Source organism: Micropterus dolomieu, linkage group LG01, assembly GCF_021292245.1.
Source record: "Micropterus dolomieu isolate WLL.071019.BEF.003 ecotype Adirondacks linkage group LG01, ASM2129224v1, whole genome shotgun sequence".
Lineage (NCBI taxonomy): Eukaryota > Metazoa > Chordata > Actinopteri > Centrarchiformes > Centrarchidae > Micropterus > Micropterus dolomieu.
This window is the reverse complement of record NC_060150.1, coordinates 47,702,328-47,726,394: the sequence shown is the minus strand read 5'-3', so window position 1 is coordinate 47,726,394 and position 24,067 is coordinate 47,702,328. Positions and strand designations below refer to the sequence as shown.

The 24,067-nt window shown below is 42.8% G+C and overlaps 2 protein-coding genes across 3 annotated transcripts in view; one reads left to right on the top strand and one right to left on the bottom strand.

Moving 5' to 3' along the window:
- Positions 1-6,043, bottom strand: part of LOC123968545 (LYR motif-containing protein 4B) — a 44,988-nt gene extending 38,945 nt beyond the window's left edge. The window contains exon 1 of the mRNA XM_046045382.1: positions 5,780-6,043. Coding sequence (XP_045901338.1) covers positions 5,780-5,865 — 86 coding nt within the window. The 5' untranslated portion in view covers positions 5,866-6,043. The remainder of the gene's footprint in view (positions 1-5,779) is intronic.
- fars2 (phenylalanyl-tRNA synthetase 2, mitochondrial) overlaps positions 5,899-24,067 on the top strand; it is a 186,880-nt gene continuing 168,711 nt past the window's right edge. Inside the window, exons 1-2 of one of the 2 annotated variants that reach the window (XM_046044739.1) lie at positions 5,904-6,148; positions 12,904-13,122. The gene's annotated coding sequence lies outside the window, so the exon portion shown is untranslated. Of the gene's footprint in view, positions 6,149-12,903; positions 13,123-24,067 lie in introns of both variants that reach the window. The other variant, XM_046044746.1, reaches the window with a different exon arrangement.

Genomic DNA, 24,067 nt, shown 5'->3' with positions numbered 1-24,067 from the left:
GTCCTTAAAAGTTAACATAGATCGAATTTTAGCTATATTTCTAAGTTGATAAAAACATGATTGAACAAGCTTTGTGGTGTGCTGCTCGAAATTTAAATTACTATCAAACCAAACACCAAGGTTCTTTGCCACAGGCTTAATGTGATTTACTAGGGAACCAGCAGATGGCAGTATTTGATTTGCCATCTGCTGGGACCCGATGACCAGGATTTCTGTTTTGTCTGAGTTCAGCTGGAGGAAATTATTTGACATCCATTTTTTAACTTCACAAAGGCAGTTGTTAAGTGAACTCAGCATTCCAGGGGCTGTGGATCTGACGGGCAAGTATATTTGTGTGTCATCAGCATAAATATGAAAAGAAATGCCATGTTTATGGATAATATGTCCAAGGGGAAGCAGATACAAGGAAAACAAAATGGGTCCTAAGACCCATGTGTGGGGGAGGGGGGGGCAGTTCTGATAGGCTGTTCAGGGAAATGCTAATCGCTGGTTTGTGTCCCTTTGTCAGTTTAACAGTCAGGCCCCGCGTTATCAGCTTCGGAATCAAAAAGGTGCCAGTTTTATGGTCGGGATAGCACTTAGAGAAAGCAACTTTCACCCCTCCTTCCATTGGGGTCTCCACAGCAGTCTGTTGAAGTTGATCTTTAAACCCCCTGCTCTTCTCTGGGAGAGGAAAGAGGAATTTGGAGTAGCTCCAAATTTATTCAATATAAAATGCACAAATCCACACCGTTGTCCCACTACAATATAATATTTCACGACACAAAATGCAGCTCTACGCATTTTATAAGGTAAATTAAAATGTTAAATCAATAATCCAGGTAGAAATTCAGTTCACTGAGGAGGAAAGAAAGCAGAAAATATTCACTGATATCAGAATTTAGGAAGTTTCTCAAACTATTACTCAAACCGATTCGTTGTAGCTCTATTGATAACCTCTGTTGCCTAAATGTTTACATTTTCTAGTGTGAAAATAATACTTTTTCTAGGGTTTGTTTATATTACACTTGTGTTTATGTTCTGCTTCTTGTTTCTATTAGCCGCTGCAGTGATCTAATCTTCCTGCAGACAATCATGCATTTTTCATCTGACTTCTGTTATTTTTTTATTTTATTTATGTTCTCCCTCTGACAAAGCTCTCCAAATTCAGCCAAACTCTCCCACCTCTCCTCCCAGGAAGTGCTGCGAGCGCCTGCATCAGCTGTTATTGTAGTCAGACAGCAGGAGACAACAAAATACAGCCTGCAGCAACGTCTGGCATATTCAGGTCACCCCACAACAAGCCAGCCAGCGCACCAGCACACCGTTTCCACCACAAACTGGAGCTCAGGAGGGGAGACCCACAGCAGGAATGAAATCTCTTCTGATTTTGTCCTCGTTGTTGCTTCGTTCGACCAACAGCCCAAAACCCACACAGTATTCAAAGTTACTATAATGTAAGAGAAAGAAAAGCAGCAAATCCTCACGCAGGAAGAAGTTTGACACTTTTGCTAGAAATTGTCAATAACGATTATTAAAATAATTGCTAATAAATTCTATCTCCAGCAGTCTGATCACATTTGCATCCTGTACCTGCAGCTTCTGCACTGCGACGACGACTCCTCAACTTTTCAGATTACCTCAACAACCAATCTGACTCGTCACCTGTAACCTTCCAAAGTGAGGCGGCGGCGTTTAGAGTCGAGCCACGTGGATTCGTCGTGAATTCATTCAAACCTAAAGTAACTCGTGTTTCACTCACTCGAAAGAGTGTGACTCAGCACTTTCTGCAGCGATGTGCCCAGTATAATGCTAACGTGGTTCATGAAACAGACAGCATTCAGCAGGCGAGAGAGAAAATGACTTTCTTTACTCCTGCAAAGGTCGTTTCCAGCGCCGTTTGTTTGTCAGCAGAATTACAGAACGACGACTGTCCTGACTGTGGTGAACATACAACAGAACATAACCTCAAACGTCACTGCAGGAACAAACAAACAATCAGGGATGTGATTTACTGGATTAATCCAGATTTCCGGACATAAACACAGCGGCTGTGGTTGCACATTTGCATATAACAGAAGACAGGACCATCGGCCTTTAAGTGTGCGCCCAAGAGAATGGCGAAATACATCGATTTCTTTTCTTACTCAAAAATAATAACAAATGTGATTTTATGTTAATTTCAAATTGTTTACATTTCTTTTGGAGCCATAAAAAGTGCTGAGAACATGTACGTTTGGGCGCCTCCTACATGCTCGGGGCGGGCGGGCGCCTCCTACATGCTCGGGGCGGGCGGGCGCCTCCTACATGCTCGGGGCGGGCGGGCGCCTCCTACATGCTCGAGGCGGGCGGGCGCCTCCTACATGCTCGAGACGGGCGGGCGCCTCCTACATGCTCGAGACGGGCGGGCGCCTCCTACATGCTCGGGGCGGCGGGCGGCGCCTACATGCTCGGGGCGGCGGGCGGCGCCTACATGCTCGGGGCGGCGGGCGGCGCCTACATGCTCGGGGCGGCGGGCGGCGCCTACATGCTCGGGGCGGCGGGCGGCGCCTACATGCTCGGGGCGGCGGGCGCCTACATGCTCGGGGCGGGCGCCTACATGCTCGGGGCGGCTCCTACATGCTCGGGGCCGGCTCCTACAGCATCAACACAGAAAATGAGATGATGGTGCTGAAGTGTTTGTAGTTTTAATGAACTACCAAACACATTAACTGCAGTAACATTATGGAGGTCTGTATTATTATAATAAAGTAATCTTCCTTTGCTCTGCCAGGGCCGACTCTCCACTCATGAGGTCCAGCTGCTCGTCTCTGGGCAGGAGGCTGGAATTTATTTTATTTGGACCAGCAGCAGCGGCAGCAGGTGGCCATTTGTCATCTGGCCGCTCAATAATTCAACACAGCGGCGGCCGCGGAGGCTAGCAGGGAGCGGCGGACCTCTGATGTCCGCGCAGAGAGCCGAGTGTTATGACAGTTGGAGACACACACACAGAAATACGGTCAACACCACAGTGAGGATGACTGTGCTGCTGCAGAACGAGGGACGAAGAGGAGGAAAGAAACTAGACGTGTAAGGTGGTGAGACCGTGGCTTTTTAGTCTGTGGCTGTAAAGTGAAAGAAAAGAACGGCCTCAGATTACATTAGAGAGAACAGGACGCAGCGTTCAGCTACATAAAGACAGACGGACATTTGAATACTTCAGTGACGGCTGACTTCATGTACTAGTTTTTTAATGTGTACATCCTGACAGAGACTGGATTTTCAAGGTCAATATCACCACGATCATCAGTCTGATAATGATATATTGGCAAATTTATGTGATGTTTTATTAAATAACAACAAAACAAATTAAACACTCTTAATACAGTTCCCTTAAAGACATTTTGCCTGAGATGGGCTATACGTTTCTTTGTACACTGATAATCAGACTGGTATGTGTGTGGCCCTGCGATGGACTGCAGACATTTGTTTTTATGTTCTTATAGATTCAATGATTCATCAAGAGACTCACTGAAAGATTTATCAATAATAAAGATACTTGAACTGAAAATGTATCAGGTTTAGGAGTTGATAAACTCACAACTGATGTGGACGGATGTTGATGAAAACTCAATGCAACACGGACGCCTCGTCAATCAGACATTTATTTGGGCGGTGATTCAAAGATCTGCAACCTTCAAATGGGTCAACAGAAACTTCAGGGTGTCGACATATGAACGGCAACTCAAACAAATGATGCAACACCTTTACACATTTACTGTTAGTGGTATGTAACAAACACCATTACCCACAAACCCCAGACTTTAACCACGGGTCAAACACCAGCAGCTCAACACACCGACTTGTTAAACCTGTTTCGGCCACTTGGCGGCAACGCAACAATCTGTGAACACCACACTGACATATTGAGCCTTTTTTTGTTTGCTTACTGGGACACAGAAAGATGGACTCCTGGGAGATTTGAACTGAGACCAGGATGCATTAATTGCTTGTTGAACAGTGGGTTTTATATCGAATATATAATATTGTGTAACACACTGTGGAGAACTTAGTTGTTCTCGTGGTCTGCAGGCCGACCTGTCGATATTATTTAATGCCATGACTTGACTCTCAAATTGTCTTTCTCATATTTGATATTTCTTCTCCACCATAGCTCATAATAATAATAATAATTCACGCTTCACCTAATTTCATCATAACACCGGCCCGACCCACAAGAAAGAACAGTGTGTGTTTAATCTAGCTAATATTGTTTGAATAAAACACAAAAAGGTGAGGAGCTTAAAAATTAATCGCATATTAAATCGCAATATTGTTAAATTGCAATTAGATTATTTTCGTTCAGCCCTAATCAGTAGCAGCCTTATTTTAAACTGTGTTTGAAGTCCTGCATTCAAAACCTTACTTAACCTAAGTATGTAAGTATTATAAGCAAAATGGACTTAAAAGTACCAAAAGTAAAAGTACTCATAGTGCAGTAAATGGTCCCCGTCAGTGTTTTACCATTATGCTATTAGACAGATAGATAATTTATTCAACCACGATGGGAAATTGCAGTTGCATCGTTTTACATAACCAAAACACACAATTACAGTTATGAAACATAAACTTCACACGTTATGTGACCAGTAGATTATGCAGAGGATGTAAAGTAGTAGTTTGTGCAGCAGGATTCATTTTACTGCTGCATTTATGTGCATGTTTCATTTTGCGGGTAGTTTAATCCACAGCGATGCATCATATTCAGTAAAATCATCTTATGTTTGTAGCATCGCTGTCCACGAACTTTCCAGCTGATCTAAGGTTGCGATAGTTTATTCAGATTAAGAAGTGGCCTGTCCTCGTCCTCGTCCTCCGGAAATGTCCCCGTTTTTAACTGTGCGTTAATCATAGACTGTGTAAGGTGTTATTAACAGACCTGGAGTCAGATTTTACCTGGTCAGACAGACCGCGTGTCGTGCAGACAAGGCAGTGAAAACTGATTGCGTGTGTGGCCAAATAAGTGTTTGCAGTTTAAAGTAATCAGGCCGGACATTCACGGGATTATAGGCAATAATTAGAAGGCGGTTGCTGCTGATGGATTGTGTGTTTGGTCTTCTTAATGTCCCAAGAATGAACAGTAAAACGTTTGGTGAAGCAGCTTTCTGTTCTTATGCACCGGTGGCTTGAAACAAACTCCCATTACAAATAAGAGAAGCAACCTCAGCTTTAAGAAGCAGCTCAACACCTACTTTTATGCCTTTGCTTTTAACTGATTATAGTTATTATTTTATATTGTATTTATTTCACACTGTACCCTTTCCCAGTTTTAATACCCGTGTTTTTGTGCTTGTTGCTGTTTTGTATGTTTTATTTATTTATGCACTTCTTTTTACTTGAGTGCTCGTGATGAAAGGTGCCATACAAATAAAGCCTTTAGTGTAAATGGCCAAAACAAGCCATAAAACGCAGTAAGTGATTTCAGCTTCGACTGAAAAGTAGATTCTGCTTCAAAGCGACTTATATTTGACAGAAATGAACACAGAACTGAAAAGGTTTCATTCCTCCAGTCTGCAGCCACCAGACGGGCTCACAGACATGTTTTGAAGCATGTTTGTGAAACACTGCGGGGTGTGAACAGCTGTGCGACCTTTACTTTGAGCCCCCGCAGGTGTTTCGTTGTGTTTTGTAACACTGGCCGGCTGATGTAAACACAGCCGTTAGCTGCTACGTTAGCATCTTTCCCGCCGCTGACAGGCGGTTTAAACCGGGTTTAACGGACCGGCAGGTGCGTTCTCGTCCGCCGGACACAGTCTCTTACCTGAAGTTGTAGGAGGGGAACTTCTTGCTCTCTGCCAGCATCCTCCTGTACAGAGAAATCACCTGCGCTCGTGTGGACGCCGCCATGATGTCGCTAATATTTCTGCTCCACCACCCGATTTAAGCCTCAGGACCCCCTCACTGACGCGCGTCCAAAGACAGCGCCTGTGCAGAAATACGAGTTTCCCGTCACTGTTCTTCTCCTCGCGTTAATTTAATTTAAAGTAAACTCCACACGGACAGATCATAATGTCGTAATAAGTCAGCACAAAACTGTAAAATTCATTATTATTATACTCCAGCATACACACACACGCAGGCATCGTCTCCGCCGACCGAACAGCAGCTCGGCGCCGGAGAGTGACAGAGGGTGAGTTAGCTTGTCTCATTTTAACCTCTTAAAAGTTCACGTTAATGAACTAATAATGCGTTTTAATGAAGGTACGGTGTTGTGAGGTTAAAGCGCCTGACTTTAAAACACCGAGCGGCAGCGTGTCGTATTTCCCCCCAACGTGTCCTTGTTGTGGCTCAGCGTGTGTTCGCTGCTCTGCTGCAGACTGACACACCTGCAGCCTTAAAGTTCAACTGTGCACGTTCACAGAGCTGAATGACAGATATTATATATATATATAAGTGCACGTAAGGTGTCATGCAGGCACGCGGCGTTGGCATCACTGTGTGCACGTGAACATGATGACCGTCAGGGTGAAATTAAACCTCATGTTCCCAAGAGTCTCTTTAAACCATCCTGCAAGTTGCTGCAGACTTTTATAAAACATGTTTCCCACAGTTTGAATATAAATCTGTTAACACTCAGACCAGGGACCGTGTTTACCAAGTCTTTGTTTTAAAAAGTCCACAAGTTTGAGACAGACCGGTCTCTGGTCCTGAACAAGTCATACTGTGCTCTTCATCAAATTTAATACCATTTCATTTAAAATAAAATATAACAAGAGATAAAAATAAACTTTACGTGTGTGTGTATACAGTATATGTGTATATATATATAATTTAATGAATTAAAGGTTTAAAGTTTTTTATATCTAAATGTATATTTGGGCTTGGGGTGGGTCCCAAGTCAGTTCGAGTCAAAAGGTTCAAGTCCAAGTGAAGTCACGAGTCGGTGGCGTTGAGCCCCCGACGTACTTGCTTTATTTAACGCGTAGACAGGCGCCGGCAACGGAAACGGTGTTGTTCACATACTTGCCTGCGTACTTTGCGTGTACCTGGAGGATTAAACCTGAATCCGCTAGGGGGCAGAGCAGTACACCGGATCGTCCCTCGCCGACACCAGCTTATCTTCCTCGACAGACTCCGAATTTGCACGTCGTAAATAAACCAAACACGGCGACACTCGAGCAGGTTGTGATTTTAATGAGACATCAGGACGATCGCAGTAATTGCGGACATAGATTTCCTTATTTCAAGTGTGCTGCTGACCTTCCTCGTATTTTGCGTTTAATGGCGGTGAGCTAGACCAACTGCATACCGCCACCTCCTGGGCTGGTGTGTGGAACAGCAGAGGGCTGAACTCTGAACTGCATCTCGCGGACGCGTGGCGTTAATTTCTGGAGACGTGCAGAACCTACGCTCCAGAGGAACGCAAACGCCAAATCAAACGTGTAGTTAAAAGCAGGTGTATCCGGGGCTGTAAAGTTAAAAGTCAAGTTGCAGGTCTGTTTTAAATCCTCTCAAGTCCAATCTCGAAGTCACGTGACTCTGTGGAGTTGAACGGCTGCAGCGTTGTTGTAAAAAGCTTAAAACACACTTTAATTCAGACGTTATCTCTTTTTCTTCTGGGATGCAGAAAACAAGCATAAAGCTGGATGTTGCTTTTCTTGCATCTCGTGCATCTTATCTGGGAATTTTATTTTATGCACTTGTTCTTCTCCCAGCAGCAGACGCTCCTGTTGTTGTTGTTGTTGTTGTTGTTCTGTGTGAGAAATGTTAGAACAGTTAAATAGAAAAATCCAAATTATACATGATTTTGCAAAATAGCAAACCGCTGAGAACGCGATGGAAAATAAATTCAACCAGAAAATAGTAACAGTAAAACATCAGTTCTACATAATGAAGATTAGACGTGGCTGATTCAGAGGTCGTCATTCATTCATTCATTCATTCATTCATTTTATCAACGTGTTTCATCGCTGAAGTCAACAAAGACAGAAGAGTTTTACCGACAAAAAAAAGAACATTTTTAAAAGAAAACACACAGGATTTCAAACAATAAGGCCGACATGATCTGATGTGTTTGATTATATTTAAAGGCGCCAGGATCGATTTGGTCTGTCGCGACTAAAACTCAAAGGAGGTCCAGTTTCCCGAAGCAAAAGTCCGGAACATCATAACGTCTGGCTGTATGAACATTAGTCAACAACTGTGCTGTCACATCAAATAATATTTCTATAATATTTGCATCAAACTGGAGGGATAATAAATAATGTATACGTGAGCTCCGGCCTGTCCTCTCTGACGCTTTTAATAATCTCGACGGTCTCGGGTCACATGGTTTTGAACTGCCCGTGTACATCCTTGGTCTCTTTTCTCCGTCGCCTCCTCTCTTGCTCTGTGCGTCTCACTCTGAGCGGCGTCACATGAGACGATTGGTTTGGACCATTGGTCTGCGAGTCTCCTGGGCGGCTAAACCAGGGCAGTAAATGCTAGAAGAGCCCCTTCTCCACCGCAGGACATTTTATTAGGCCACGTGATTACTATCGATTATTTACAAGTATTAGTCGACAGGTTAATCAATAACAATGTCTTAAGGGAAGGCTGAAGTGTCGAGGTCGTTCGTGGCGTCTGACCTTTTGACCTCTGGGTCAGCTTGAGTCAGCTCGGCCGAGAAGGACAGGAGTGGCGTTGGTCGAGGTCGTGGGTTCGATCCCCGGTCGTCCCGGTCTGCGTGGTTTCTCTCCGACTTCCTCCCACCGTCCGAACACGTGCAGGTTGATTGGTGGCGTGATTAGGCGTGAGTAGGCCTGGGCGATTAGGCCAAAAATGTTCTCAAGATAAAAACATTTCACAACATTCACTATCGATAATTATCACAATAAGTGTCAAATGGTTATTTTTCTCAAGTTTAAAGGCTGATTTTTGCTCCTGAGTGAAAACTGAAGAAACCAGATGGTTAATTATGTGGTTAAACTTTTCTTTATGGTCAGAACGGGACAAACACTTGATGCCAATCAGCAAATCTGAGGCAGAACATTCAAAAAAATTATGATAAAATCTGTTTTCAACAAATATGATTAGTAAATCTTTTTTCAGTCCCTTTGCCTCAACAAAATAAACATCTTAATAGAATCGTGATTCTAATGAATTAAATCAAATATTTCTGGACGAGATATTGAACATTTGTTACATTGCTATTGAGGAAAATTATATTGGGATAATTATCGTTATTGTTTGATTGCGAGTGGCCCTGCGATGGACTGGCGACCTGTCCAGGGTGGACCCCGCCTCCCGCCTTTAATGTCAGCTGGGATTGGCTCCAGCCCCCCGCGACCCTGCATGAGTAAGCGAGTATAGATAATGGATGGTGTGTGTGTGTGTGTGTGTGTGTGTGTGTGTGTACAGTATGCTCTTTAGCGGAAGATGTGTGAAAGGTCAGAGACGCATCCTGTTTGTTGATATCCTGCTGTCTTTTAGTGTAAAGGTCAGTGCCACTGCTGTGTGTGTGTGTACGTGTGTGTGTGCATGTGAGTGTGCATGTGCGTGTGTGTGTGTGTGTGATATGCAGTGACTGTGTTGACCATTGTGTCTGTAAGTATTCAGGTTACCAAAGTGTGTTTTGTGCATGTTTGTTGGTTAAAACTCGGTTCATAACATTGATTGTCGCATCATGGTTCACATTTGTGTGTGTGTGTGTGTGTGTGTGTGTGTGTGTGTACATCTACCTTTGTGAGGACCAGTCTGAGGCCGACCTTGAAGTTAGGACAGGGGATGCACCGTTTTAAACTTTCTATCCCCAAAAACTGATCCAGTTGACCCCAAACTGCTTCAACTAGCAAATTATTTTCATTGCTGACTAATCTGCCCGTTATCTTCTAAATTAACCGATCAGTCTCTTTGCATCTCAGATCCCCAAAGCGAAAGGTGACATTTTCAAATGTCTTACTGTGTTTGACCAACAGCTCAAAATATGGTAAAATATTCAGTTTATTACCACAGAAACCCCAAAAGAAGAGCACACGTTATCACGAGAGACGCTGGAACCAGGGAACTTTAGTTCATTTTTGCTTAAAATTAACGGTTTATCAATTATCTTGATAGTTGCTAATTAATTATCTGCCAATCAACTGATTGTTAGAGCTGCATGCTAGGGCTGAGCAAAAACATATTTCCAGCTCATCTTGTCAATTTATTTTTTGACCGTTAGCTCAATGCTAACATGTTATGGGAATCTCCACTAACATGCTAACAAACATTAGCATCGCGATAATATAAGCTTTACATGATCTACACATCTTGCTTCACATGCTAAACATCCTGAACGACATAGTGTACAAATACTTACAGACCCGTGTTTCCTGAGTGAAATAAAAAAGAGCTGCTAACTTCACGGCTTGATCTGACCAGCTACGGCAACACAGAAGGGTCAATAGTCAAACTCAAAATTCCCAGTGTCCTAAAAACGGAGCTACCACGAGGTGGAGAAAAGGCAGCACGGCGCTGTGTCACTGAACAGCTCGCTTATCTATGTAATGTGATGTACATAATAGACTTAGGTGGTGCACAGCAATTTGTATTTTAAGCTCTATTTTAATAATGAAAATAAATTCAGTGAATTTGCATTTCTACGGGCCTTTTATAAATATTTTATTTCATAGTTGCTCTATAGTTAAGTAATTTTAATTTACAGACCGAAAACATTTTGTAGTTGCAGGGAATAAAGAGAGAAAACCTGCACTTTACCTTTTCACAGGCATTTTGTAATCATAGTTTTATTGTGATGTATCATTATAGGACTGACTAGCAGTGTAATGATTATTGCAGATTTGCTGCCTCGTGATTTCATCGGTATCGTGAGCCGGGTATCGTGACGTACCCTGTTACATCCAAACCGAGTAGCCGTCAGTGAAAGGCAGCAGTTGGGATGCTTTTTTTTTTTATGAGGGCTACAGCTAACGATGATTTTAGTACTCAAAGCTTCTATAGATTATTTCATTTTCTCTCTCTTCCTCCACTTTGCAAACAGCTCCATTATAATCACGTCGTGTTCACAGCGTCAGTAACGTGATGCAAAGAATTTGCGTTGATGCATTTTAGTAAGGGGATTAATCGTTTCAGCCCTACTTTCTGTACATTGTTTGGAAGGTTTATAAAACTTCATCGACGACAGAAACATTCATTCTTGTGAAGTGCAGTTCATGGTGTGGCATCACTGTCCAGACACAGACCTGAGCTGCTCAGTGAAGTCCTGTATGTTGCTGATTACCCCTCCACCTTACCCGCTCATCGGCTCCGTCTTCTCTCGCCCCAGCGTCAGTCCTTATGAAGCTATAAAAACAATATGGAGGAAACACTTTTATTTGTGAAGCACAAGCAGGATGAAGAAGAGGAAGAATGATTTTAAAGGATTCATTTAAACCTTTATATCTCTATGGATTAATTACTAACGATTAATCTTTAGGTTGATTAATCCAAAAATCCAGAGAAATCCCGGAGAGATATTCAGTTCATCACGTAGAAAAGCAGCAGAGGAGGAGCTGGACTCAGGAAACGTTTTGGCATTTGATTCAAACAATAGTTTCTGTCAGTTAATCAACTGATCGACAAATGGCTTCAGCTCCAGTGAACGTTAATAGAGTCACAGAGCACGAGGGCCACCAGTCCGATCGACCACGGTACACGTTCTCATCATCGTCGACAGAACACGGAGCTGCGCTGTTTCCTGTCAGGGAATGGATTATGTCAGTGAGCGTCCTCACAAGCGAAGAAGTGTGTGTGTGTCTGCAGAGCGAGCTGACTGACAGATCAGTAAAGCCGGATTCCCTTCAGTCCCCAGCTGACTGGACGAACTCTCCGTCTAATCGGAGCTTTCAGTCCGTCAGCGCCGCTGCTCGCTCTGAGCGCCTCAACGCTTTATATCCGGTGTCACATCTGATTCCTCAGCTTCAGCACCGACTGTGCAGACTGGAAGCAGCCCTGTCAGTGATCCTGGTATCTGACGTGAAAAGGTTTCCAGTTCACTGTCACAGAGGAGGAAAGAAACTAGAAAATATAAAATTTTAAGAAATCAGAAGTTTGACTTTTTTTAAAAATCACTCAAAACTCTTAATCGATTATTAAAAATAGTTGTTAATCGTTGCCCGCAGCCAAGAAATGCTTCTGTGAGGTTCCTTCAGCGTGACGCCAGCAGGGTTGCCACGCCTCCTGGAAAACCTGGAAAACAGTCGACCAACTTTCCAGTCATGTAAAATGAGAGAAAAAGTAAAATGTCCTGGAAAATCTTTATTTTAACCTTGTGTTGCGGTTGCTCGGTTTTGTTGCTGCAAGATTGTGAACGACCCCCCTCCCCCAGAGTCACGTCACACGGTCGTACAAGTTGGATGACATTGATTCAAGTGGTCGATGGACGATAACGCCAGCTAAAAACAGAAATGTAGAACGCGGGAGTTGCTGGTCTTTGTTTGTTTGTGTTAATGTGTGAATTTCTTTTTTGTTTTGAACCCTTTAAAACACCAAAATCACACAATAACACCGACGGAGGAAGAAGTGGACCAGCAGCTCCCGTGTTCAACAAGGTAACATTACAGTTTTTGTCGATGGTGCTTTGATTAGAGCGATATAGCAGCTATGTTGCTCTCTAAATAAAGCTCTCTCTCTGTAGAGATCCTTTCCATAATGCTGTCAGACTTGTCCTTCACGTAAGTCTGCTTTGAAGTCTGACTATAAGGTGACTGTCTTTCTCTGCGAGGTTATTTTAGACAGATTCTGCAGTGTTGTTTAGAAAGTTCTGTTCAAACCCTCAGGTGAGAAATCGTCCCTGAGAGGTCCTGCAGCTGCACGTTGAGCCGACCTGAGTGTGTTTGATATGTTTGCTGGTTGTTTTTTCACTTTGAATCACCGCTGCGAGCTGCAGATTGAGTTTTCTTTCTCCTTTCTGCCTGGCGGATCAAGGCCCCTCCGACGCCCCTCGCATCGATCGCTTCCTCCCGTGTTCAGACCTGCGGAAGAATCCGTCTGGGACACGTCAGCCCGTGACCCGAACCTGATCGCCTCCAAACCCATCCGTCCGTCCAGCCGACCCTCCGTCCAAACATCCGTCCTCTCCGCTCCAGTCCTGCTCCTCCGGATCAGCAGACTCTTCTGCACCATTCGTTCCACGGACTTAAGCAGGTGTGTGTTGTGATATTTCACTGTGTTGTATTGATCGCTGTTCTGCGCTCTGCATTTTCCTTCTATCTAAATGCTTTGCTTAATGTGTTGCGAGTGCACCTGTGGCGTGCACGTGAGGCCAGAGTTGTTTTATTTTTTTACCAGGACGTGTTTAGGCGATTTTATTCTTTTCCACGTTATCACTCTGTGTATCACTTCTGCAACGCTTCCAGCTGAGGGGCTGTCAGTCACACAGTCTCCTAGAAAATGCATCTATGTGCTGTGAATTTGTTTCACCAGGTGTCTGTTTGAGGGAAATTCCTGCTTTTGTTATGACTTTTTCAGACCACAATCTTTTCCTGACCTGAACCTTTGAGTGTCTGAACAGAACTGTAACATCGGGCCTTAGTTGCTGCAGATAAAAGCGGATACTGTGAAAAATATACAAATGAAAACTATTTTGTCTGTGAACGTGTTTACTTATTATATCCGTTCAGATATCCAATACGAGTGAAATTCCACGATTCTCGATACCCAATTCGATACCAAAAACAACGTTTTTGTTCTGTGGTTAAAAACAAAGGAGTTATTGATGATTGAAATTAGGGATGGACCGACAGACGATGCCATCGTCCACCGTTTTCACTAGTGATGTGCGATACCACTTCATTCCTATACGACCCAATGCCAAGTAACACCCAGGCTGGTACTTTTCACTTATTTTATTTCTAGTTTAATGTGACCTCCCCGTTTCTGTATTTATGAGGAAATAAGGAGCAGGCTGTGGCCTTACCAATTCAAAATAATAGCTGCATAATGACAAGACATCAAACTACTGTCATATTCTTTACTTAAAATAAAAATCTCCTGCTCAGAACTGCTGCTTCATAACATCTTCATATTATTGTGACTTAACCTCAGATGTTTAGCGAAGTTTGCAGTGTTGCCAAAGTGTCTTTGCACACACATCACACAGAGCTTCACAGCTAAAACACAGCCAGACGTGACTGTTTTTACAGTCGGCCAGTCAGTGTTCAGTCACTGGAAATGTAAAGGGCTGCAGCGACTCACTTCAAAGAAGCTGCGTCACAGAGCCATAGTGCAAGCATGACTTTGACAGGCGGAAGGAGAAGTAGTTCCTTTCAACAGAGTGTAATTAGACCATCCTGCTGACAGTAAGATACTTATGATAAAACACACACTCACTCCAAATGACTGTGAGTTTTTGCAACCAGGAGGTGACCATATTTGGACGAGACGCTGGAGCTAACGGCCGTGTGTGTGGAGCTAGCTAGCTTGCTTAGCCAGGTGCGTCTGTAACTCACGTTAACTGTCATTTTAACAGGCTGATAACTTTTTCTGGTAGAACAACAGTCTTTAAACTAAATGTGCCGACTCCTAATAAGCTTTTTCAACAGCGCTGGTTAAATTTACACAGCGCCGTGGGTCGGCTCTAGCCTGATTGACAGGTTGCCATGCTAACTAATTGTCAATCATAGATTCCCCTGCATCAAAATGCTCCTCTCATCCCCTGCTTCGTGGTCTCTGTTCCTTTAAATGGGACCATAATTTACTAAATGAACATCATGCTGTGTTCTTGAGACCTGAAATGAGCAACTGAGACCATAAACTCATCAGGAAAGTGTTTACTGAGGGAATAAATCAGCTGAGAAGTAGAAACATTTTCACATTATTTCTAATGGAGCCAGACTTCTTTTTGCCACCAGAAGAGTCGCCCCCTGCTGGCTGTTCAACAGAATGCAGGTTTCAGGGACTTCGGCGTTGGACTCGCGTCTCGGACCGGAAGCTTGCCGCTTGTTTCAAACAAACAGGAATGACCTTGTAGACACGGTGGCCAACAAACAAAAGCAAATACACCAGCGGGTTAACAAATGACGTCAGTTACAGGTTGGAAAACTCGTACTGAATAAAACATTAAAACTCTGTGATAAAAGAGTAGTTTCAAAATGTTCTGAATGTCATTACGTGTGCACGCCGCTGGTGCACATGCAACCACAGCAGCCTGGGTGTTTACTTATGACTATTGTGTGTCTCCGACCTCTCTCCCTCTGCTTGAACACACATTTATGACGGTTTCCGGGGATTTTAGGTTTATCTGGAGTTTAATGTCACGCTCTGAGGAAATACAAGTCAGCGCCACAGATGTAAACACACCCGACCTCTGCTTTAATTGGCAGAAAAAATGCAAATATAGTTAAAGCTTTGATGAGGCGGAGAGGAGCTGGAGAAAGTCCAAATCAAAGGCTGCAGCGACTGGACTGAAGGCAACATCTGGGCGATGATTCATAATGTTAGACCTGCAGAAGGTCAGGGACTCGCACGTCTGCAGAAAGTAACTCCTCAGAGCCATAGAGGCGTTTTTTCTTCTGCAGGTTGTAATTGTGCGCTGATGAACAAAACAAACACAGTAACTGACAGCAGATGTTGGGAAAGGCTGTGTTGCAAGTTGTTTACTTTTAATTATAGAGCCTGATGATTCTGTGGTTGTTTTCTTAATGTGTAGTGACAATTTCTATTGCCAGCAGATTCCAATAATCCCACAGAAGACGTGTACAATCAATGGGCGCTCACCAGCCGGCCAAGCAGAAGAGGAACACTGTAGACTCACTAGTGGACAAAAAACAATAGCAACAGTTATAATTTCCACTATATATACTCTATATTGTTAGTGACGCAGCCTATCAAAACGAAACCAACGTGGTACCGAATGACATCTGCACCGGTGTGTTCACTGTCGCTTTACCTCGTCCGTGCTTGTAAAACATCCACCGTGTCCTTGTCTTGTAACGTAATAGATAACAACTCTGTGTTTCTCTGCAAAATGCTAAAAATGGGCTGCCAACGTGGCAGACGATAAATACGCTATATGGGAAAAATCCTTTTTCAGGAACACATAAACAAAGATTATCCCCAACAGTGTAGACCTCAACAAGATAACACGACGTAATGCACTTTAAAAATAAACTTTTTTATTGTGATAAATGGTAGATTTGTGGCTTTGCAAAAATGTGTTTTGCCTACAGGGGAGTTGCAGAGCGCCGTCTGGTGGACAAACCGTGCAATAACAACACTCCTAGCGTGATTGAAGGATTCGTTTTCGGTCTCTCCGTTTCTTTTTTATTTGCTACTTATAGGGAGGGATGCACCGAAATGGAAATTCTTGGCCGAAGCCGAATATAATGAAAACATTTGCTGAACACCGAACAAGTACATTCACATTTTCTCATTTATTTTATTTAGTTTTTTTTAGTTTTTTTCCCCCCATTTTATAAATTAAATAGTCAAAATGTGCTTTTTCCTCAGTGTTTCCCACAGGATGTAGAGAGACTATGGTGGGGGGACCGGGCCCGAGAGGGTCCGGTAAAGTAAATTACATGTGTACATTTACAGTTTCAGTTACCGTAAAGGCTTGAATATGTGTGCAATCCAAATTTAGGTGCGGCTAGCTTCATCTCCTTCTCACAGACGAGTGACCGAAACACTAAAAGCAGTTATTTTCTAAGAAGTCAGTCACAGATGTGCTGGGAGACGTCTGCAAACTGGACAATTTAAAATGCTTCCACACTGCCGACACGTCAACGTGATTGATCGGTCAAATAGTCTTTTGACTTATTAGGGCGAACACTGAAAGTGCTTTTTTTGCTATTTTCAGACGATTAATTTGGGTGGCCAAACAATATGTGCATCCCTACTTATTAGCTGTTATAAACACAGATAGCGATTTATCTGCAATTAGCTCATATCGTCTCATTGTAGCATCTGTATAATGATTTTAATGGCAAATGTTTTTGTTGCTAGAAAGATAGAAGAGAGATTTGGTGCTTATTAGTCTTTTTGGACGCTACCACTACCACAAGTCAGCAAGTTCAAACTCTACACATAAATGAAACCTTTTTGCTTTCAAAGAAAGGGTTAAATAAAAAAACATTAGTAAACTGTAGCTGTCTGAAGACCAAACCTGACTCTCACTGCTGTATTAATTCTCAATTCTTGACTCTTCTCTCTGCCTAATCGCCTTACCGAACTGTAAACCAGCATACATTTGGCTGTGCTGTGTCTTGCTTAGTGGCACGTAGGCAGGACTTACAGCTTGGATGAAGTTCAGCCGTCTATCTAATCAGGAAACCTCCCAGATTTTCTAATGAGACTCACACACACATATTATATATATATATATATATATATATATATATATATATATACACACACATATATATATATATATACACACACACATATATATATATACATATATATATATATACACACACACATATATACACATATATATATATATACACACACACATATATACATATATATATATATATATACATATATATATATATATATATATATATATATATATATATATACACATATATATTAGCACTGGATGTCCACCTGCAGTCCAAATTAACTCGGCAGCCTCCATCCCTCAGTTAAGGGTGGGGGATCAGAGCTGCAGCCTTCATTAGCTTTCGTTAATAAGGGTATCCACGTCCAGCTCGCTCCCTCTGCCTTCGCCTGTAATTAAAGCAAATGTAGATTACAGCCAGGGAGACATCACCTCTGACTCTCGTCACGCCGCTCGCTGCAGTCGTGTTTGCTGGACTGCTGTTTACTGCAAACCTTCAGATGTGTTTGGGAAATGAAAACACTTCACATAAAGGACAAGCAGGATGAGCGTTTAGCATTTAGTGAAGCTCTATACACAATAAAAGGAGCACTGTACATTTTAAAGCATCTCCGACTGCAGCGGTGTCAAAACCTTTTCCCCCTAAACAAGCTGAACGTTATTCTCGTCTCAAAGGCCGCATTTGAGTCATCAAGATCGTTTTCTCGTCTATCTCTTGGTAAGACAGCATATAAAAACAATTCACAAAATAATCCTTTAAGACTTTAAATACATGTAAAAGAATAAAAATAATAAAGTTTTTAACTCAGTGAACTAAAAGTTCGTTCACAGCCTTTGGTTCAGTTTAAAGGAGACCTGTTAAACTGCTTTTCCAGTCCTGTATTCCAGCTCTGACTCCTGTATGGCAGCTTTGCATGATTCAAAGTTCAAAAAAAAATTTTTCTATGTTGTACTGGCTCGTTATGTAGGCCTTCATTTCAGCCTCTGTCTGAAACAAGCTGTAGATGCTCCTGTCTCTTTAAGGCCGTGTTCACACTGAAAGCGAGTCCAGCGTTTGATTAAATACAAGGTCAATGCAAAGATGCAAATTCGCTCCGGGCGGTGCGGAAGATGCGTTTGTTGCGACATCCGCTGGCTCGCTCGAGTCCAGATTCTTAAACTTGAGCGAGAAATTCGCTTGACGCTGTGTTGCGAAAGACTATCAGCGGCGAGATTCGTCTGTAACTTTATTCCAGCTATTGTTGTACTTTACTGTGAACAAGTTAGCGTAGCGTACCCCTGAACAATCTGAACTCCATTCAGAAAACAAACATTTTAAAAGTTGTTGTGCTGCTGACAGACCCGACAAAGCATGAATTCATATGTCTAACAAATCTGCATCATGTTGTAGTTATTTTGGCATCAGTTTGCAAAATGTTTACTTTGGGTTAGGGTTTCTTCTAAATACTTTAACCTCCATTAGTTGAAGCTTTGGCCATGTTTAACATGAACATGCCACATTATAACATTGTAGAGAAGTCATGAAATGTGGAAAAGCACAATAGGTCTTTTATACCAGAAAGACTTTAGGTTTGTGGAACACAGACTGCTGAAGCTTCTTTAGATAAACATTAGAAAGAATACATGTTTGCATGTATTTCTGCAGGTTTGACAACATTATGGAAGTTAAAGTAAGTAAGAAACATCCAACAAAGCGATTATACCGCAAACCTTCTGCTCACTGTGACCGCCGCTCGGTATGAACGAATAATAAATAACCCTAATCACCGACTTTACAGCTGGAATCGAGCGTGAACCAGGACAGGAAAGCTGCAGCCGGACAGATAAACAGCGAGCTGAAAGAATTTATAAAGCTCCGTAAAAGCCAAGAAGCTGCAGATTGAACTCACCAACAGAGACAGCGACACACCATCCCGATGCTTTTAATATATATATATATATATATATATTTTTATACAGCAGATGTTATCTCCGGTCACTTTTCTTACAGAGCCGGTGTAGACTGCACTCTTTGTAGTATAGGACCACAGTCCCACTGTGAGCAAACACTTGGCATTAAATCGACTAACCTCACGTTGGTCCAGGTTTCCTCCAGCACAGAAACGCATCATACAGACCTGGAATAAACAGGGGGACCATTAGGAGCTCATTTTAGCCCCGGGGCCCCCTGGCAGGTTCTTCTGGCTTTGCACCAACCTGCAGTCAGCTCCACCACCCACAGCTACGGTTAGGCTGCAACGAGATCTACCAATTAGAAATACAGGACTGATTAAAAACAGCCGTGCGTCATGTTTTACGGCCTGATCCTCAATCCATTAGCGCTTCGTTTGAATAATAAAGCACTAAAACTGCACTGGGATTAAATTTGTGTGTTAGAGCTGAATCTTAAGAGTTACAGCCGGGGTGATTAACTGGCTCACGGCTGTCTTCAGTGGTGTCACATCTGCATCTGTGTGTGTGCGCTGCGTCTCTTGGCTTCCGTCCTGGTGTTGTCGCGTTGAAGCAGAAGCGGCGGCGGCAGCAGCGGCAGCGGCGGCAGCGGCAGCAGCTTTGGGTCTGCAGTCCGGCCCACTCAGACTGTGTGAATGTGCAGAGGCTGTGCAGGGCGGCTGCAAACACAGTGGAGGTGGGAGTATTTAAATGAGGGTTTTGCGTGTTTTAATGGTTTCCGCCATGAAGAGTCGGGAGGGAAAGCAGCCGCTGCGTAAAAACCTCGGTTTGTTTCGTTCAGTGCGTCCCGAGTATGTGGAAATCGTCTGTAGCTGCCCGTCCTGCCTGAGAGTGCACTAAGTACTTGGGACAGCACACCTGGAAAACGTGCTTGATCCAGCCAGAGGGAACGATCGCCGACCGTCCGCAGCGTGCCCGGTCGCTCCACGACCTCCTGGCCCTGTACGCCCCATTCCTCTGCGATACAACGGGTTGTGTCGCTGTTGCGACCGGCGCGCTGTGAACAGTCGGTGATCGTTCCCTCTGGCTGGATGAATTGTTCGCACCACTGCAGCTCACGGTGAAAAGAAGTCGAAACCAAATTTGCTTTATTGTCATGAATGTTAAAACAACAGTGTCGCCAAAGCTAAAGGAAAATACAACAAAACAATTCAATTCATATAGTTCATGGAATACAGAAATAATAATAATTGTATTTCTATATATTGGATTTAGAATAAAATGATCTTGTTAATTTCATTTCGGCTGTGTCTCCTTCTCCAACGATAACAGCAGCCATCTCTGCAACACTTTGCACCTTCCTTTCAAACGCATTAAATCCAGATGCTGCTGCACTCACATGAAATAGCGTTTAAACTTATTATTATCACACTGCGTGTTGTAAATAAATGTATTTGCATGTTACCCTCCCACTACTTTGCACAATAAAATTAAAACGCCCCAAAAATGCGTATTCATTAAGGCAACAGTAGTAAATGAACAACAGCTGCTGTCTTGCACTTTTGAAAGACGTCACTCTGCGTGTAGTAGATCGGCTTACGTGTTAATTTGCTGGTGATATCACGTTTTTACTCACGCAGACCTTCAGTGAATGAAACTTCGGTCCAAACTTCCCTCCAGTTTAACAGCAGGCGAGAGGCCTTTCTTGTCTCTCTCTTTCTCCGTCTTAATTATTCTGTTTCTTACCCCCTCTGATAGAATCTCTGAACTACATTTCCCAAGAGGCCGATTGTCTTCTGTGGAACCTTTTAATCGCTCTTCTCCAGGTGTTCCTGGCGGGGTTGTAAATGAGGTCGGACCCCCGGTGTGCAGCGCTAACCACGTTTGCTGAGAGGAAGCCGCCTCCCTGGACCCTGTTAACCACATCAGCTGTTTGGTCAGGTTTTATTAATGTGGAGGAAGATGATGAGGAAGAGACTTAGAAATTAATTTAACAATGTGTGTAAAATGTGTAAAACACCTGATTTAGCTCTTTTATTTTGGAGCTTTTGTTCGTTATTTTTCCTTTCTTACCCTTTTCTCTGATTTAGGCTGCCACAACTCAAAATGGCCAAACCTACAGAAGTTATAAGACAATCAACACCTGTATTTCCGTGGCCGCTTTGTAACCGAGCGGGATCGAAAACCAGCCGGCTACGCTTCAGATGGAACTTAGTCAATGACCCGAAAAGCTGATTAGCAAAAAGCCGCCTAAAATGGGTTGATAGGGTATTTTATAAACCAGAATCTGCTGCACTAAATTTTTAAATTTAATTATTTTTGCATGCACCAATACGCGCTGGGACTGTTACAGAATGTAACACGGGACTGTGGCGGCAGGCAAAGTACAAGTGTTGGCTCTGAGTGTTTGCACGGTACATAATATTTTAATAAAAATAAAAAATCGTGTTTCTGCTTTGCATGACTTATAAGAGAGCGTCATCGTTTCTAAAGTCCTCCGTTTTGTCCCGTCTTCACTTAAACGCCCGCCGGAGTTTTGAAACGCAAAACGGTGTCGGCAGCGTTTTAGGTCTTCGTTTCCGCCGTTGTAGTCTGGACGGGAGGAGCAGATGTAGCAAACGGGCTCAGTTTTAAAAGAAAAGCGCAGTAGCGTGTTCGGGGCCCAGGCACGGGTTTCCCCCTCCAGACCTGAATGGTGTTTGTTTTTGCACTTCTGTTTATTCATTGAAGGACGGACTGGCCGCAACTCAAACTGTCAGCTAAGGTTAGCGTTACAATTGGTCAGTCACATAAACGGCGGCATGAACACACCGGCGATACCACTAGTAGTAATACACGGGGTTTTTCGGGTTGGGTATCGTTTAAAATTTTACGATACCGGTACCAAAACCAGTGCCCTTAAAGTGATCCTGATACCAGCAGAGTACTTCATTCGATACCTTGAATAAAACGCCACCTGTAGTAGTTGATTGGCAGATCTATTTAATTTTTTTCTTGTTTCAAATACCTGTTACATAAAAGCACTGGGAAAGTGTATCAGATCGCTCCTCATCCTGATCAGTTCATCCTCACAGGCAGTATTATACAGGGAAAGACTACAGCTGAATGAATGAGAGAGGAGGTGTGAAATAGTTTAGTGACCAAAGAAGTTGTGGGAAAGTAAAGTAAACGTTCGATCAATAAACTGAACTGAAAGATCTCCGTGAGCTTTTTCCTTTTATTTCAAAAACGACAGTCACAAGTACAAAACGAGTCTGTTTAAACAAGTCGCTAAACTAAAGACCCACAAACAGAGTAAAGAGAAGCTGCACGTCCAGCCGATCGAACCGACTACACCTGAAATGTTAAATTTCGATACCATAAAGGTACCGAGTAGCGATAGATGATGAAACAAGAACGTCAACTAAATGTTTTTCCAGCAAAATCAAAGAATTTGTATGGAATTTCCCAAACATTTTATTTTACTTTTAATGGACACATGTAGGGTAACAAGACGCCCGACGCCCCCCCCCCCCCCACACACACACACACTGTAATAATAACAAAAACCACAAAATGTCACAATTTCTTCTGGCTGCCGCTCGTCTCGCGGAACTAAAAACGTCCTCTGATCAACGCCAATCTGACTAAGTTGATCCAATTTTTTAGTCATTTAAAATAAGCTGTAACTTTTATGTATATTTACATTAAGGGGAGCCTTAAGATAAGCTACGCAATTGTTTAGAGTAAAAGATCATTTGTAAGTTAGATGTTATTTAGACACTGGACAGCCCCGTTAGCCAACCAGCAGCTTCACTTTCAGACAGTCTGAGGTAAAATTATAAACTCACATATGCTCACATTTCATATTTTAAAGTTCCAGCAACTATTAAAAAGTCTGAGAAATAAATTATAGGAAAGCTAATAACATAAGGCAACACTAAAATCCTCTTACTTTTAACCACCTGTAGTTTATTTTATCTGTAATTTGCACATATTAAAGTGATTTCACATCATGGGGGGGGGCATCTTACCCCATGATGTGAAAATGCCTTTTCCCTAAAACATACATTTGATTAAATACAAATTAATTTGTTACCTGTTGCTATTTATTTTACTTTATAATATGTTGCCCTAAGCATGGCCATCTCCAAGATACAGAAAACCCTATTATGTGTCAGCAAATAGACATTGAGCTTGGGGGGGGGGGGGTCTTACCCCACACACTGTTTTATACTTCCTGTAAAAATAATACAATTAATCTTATTTACATACTGTATATGTTGTGTTAACCTTATTTTGAAAACCTGACTTCGTGTATGTGTATCCTCCGTCCTCGCGCTTCTTTCACCAAATCCGACGCAACTTGATAAATTATATCGTTTATTGTGCTCACATCGTACAATTAAGACTTACCAGCCTCTCTTCGGGCGGGACTCTCAAAATGCAGCACGTGTTACAAAGTGAGAAAATGACAGAATAAAGTCGCCGACCTGCTAACTGCATTTACCACGAAGGCTCTAATACGTGTGCACTCCAAATTTAGCAGCTTGCTTGATCGCTTGTTCATTTTGAAACTATGGCGGAGCAAAAAAAGTCTCGTTAGTTAAGGGGAAACGCTGAGTAAAAGTAAATTTATTTTGAGAGCGAACTGCCCCACAATATGACAACCTGTAGTTTATGTATATTTAATTTTGTTGGTAACAGTTGTGTAATCCACGTTTTCCACTCTAGGGTGTGCTTTACCGTCATTATTGGCACTTAGGTGATGGGAAGCAGTTTACGTCAGAGCGAGAGTTTGTGGTAACGTGGCGCCGATTTCAAATTGATTTCTGTGTGTGTGTGTGTGTGTGTCGTCCATCTGTTGTGGAAAGCCCTTCCTGAACCTGCTGAGCCCACCAGACCTCGCCACACAGACACACACCACACCATGGTGAG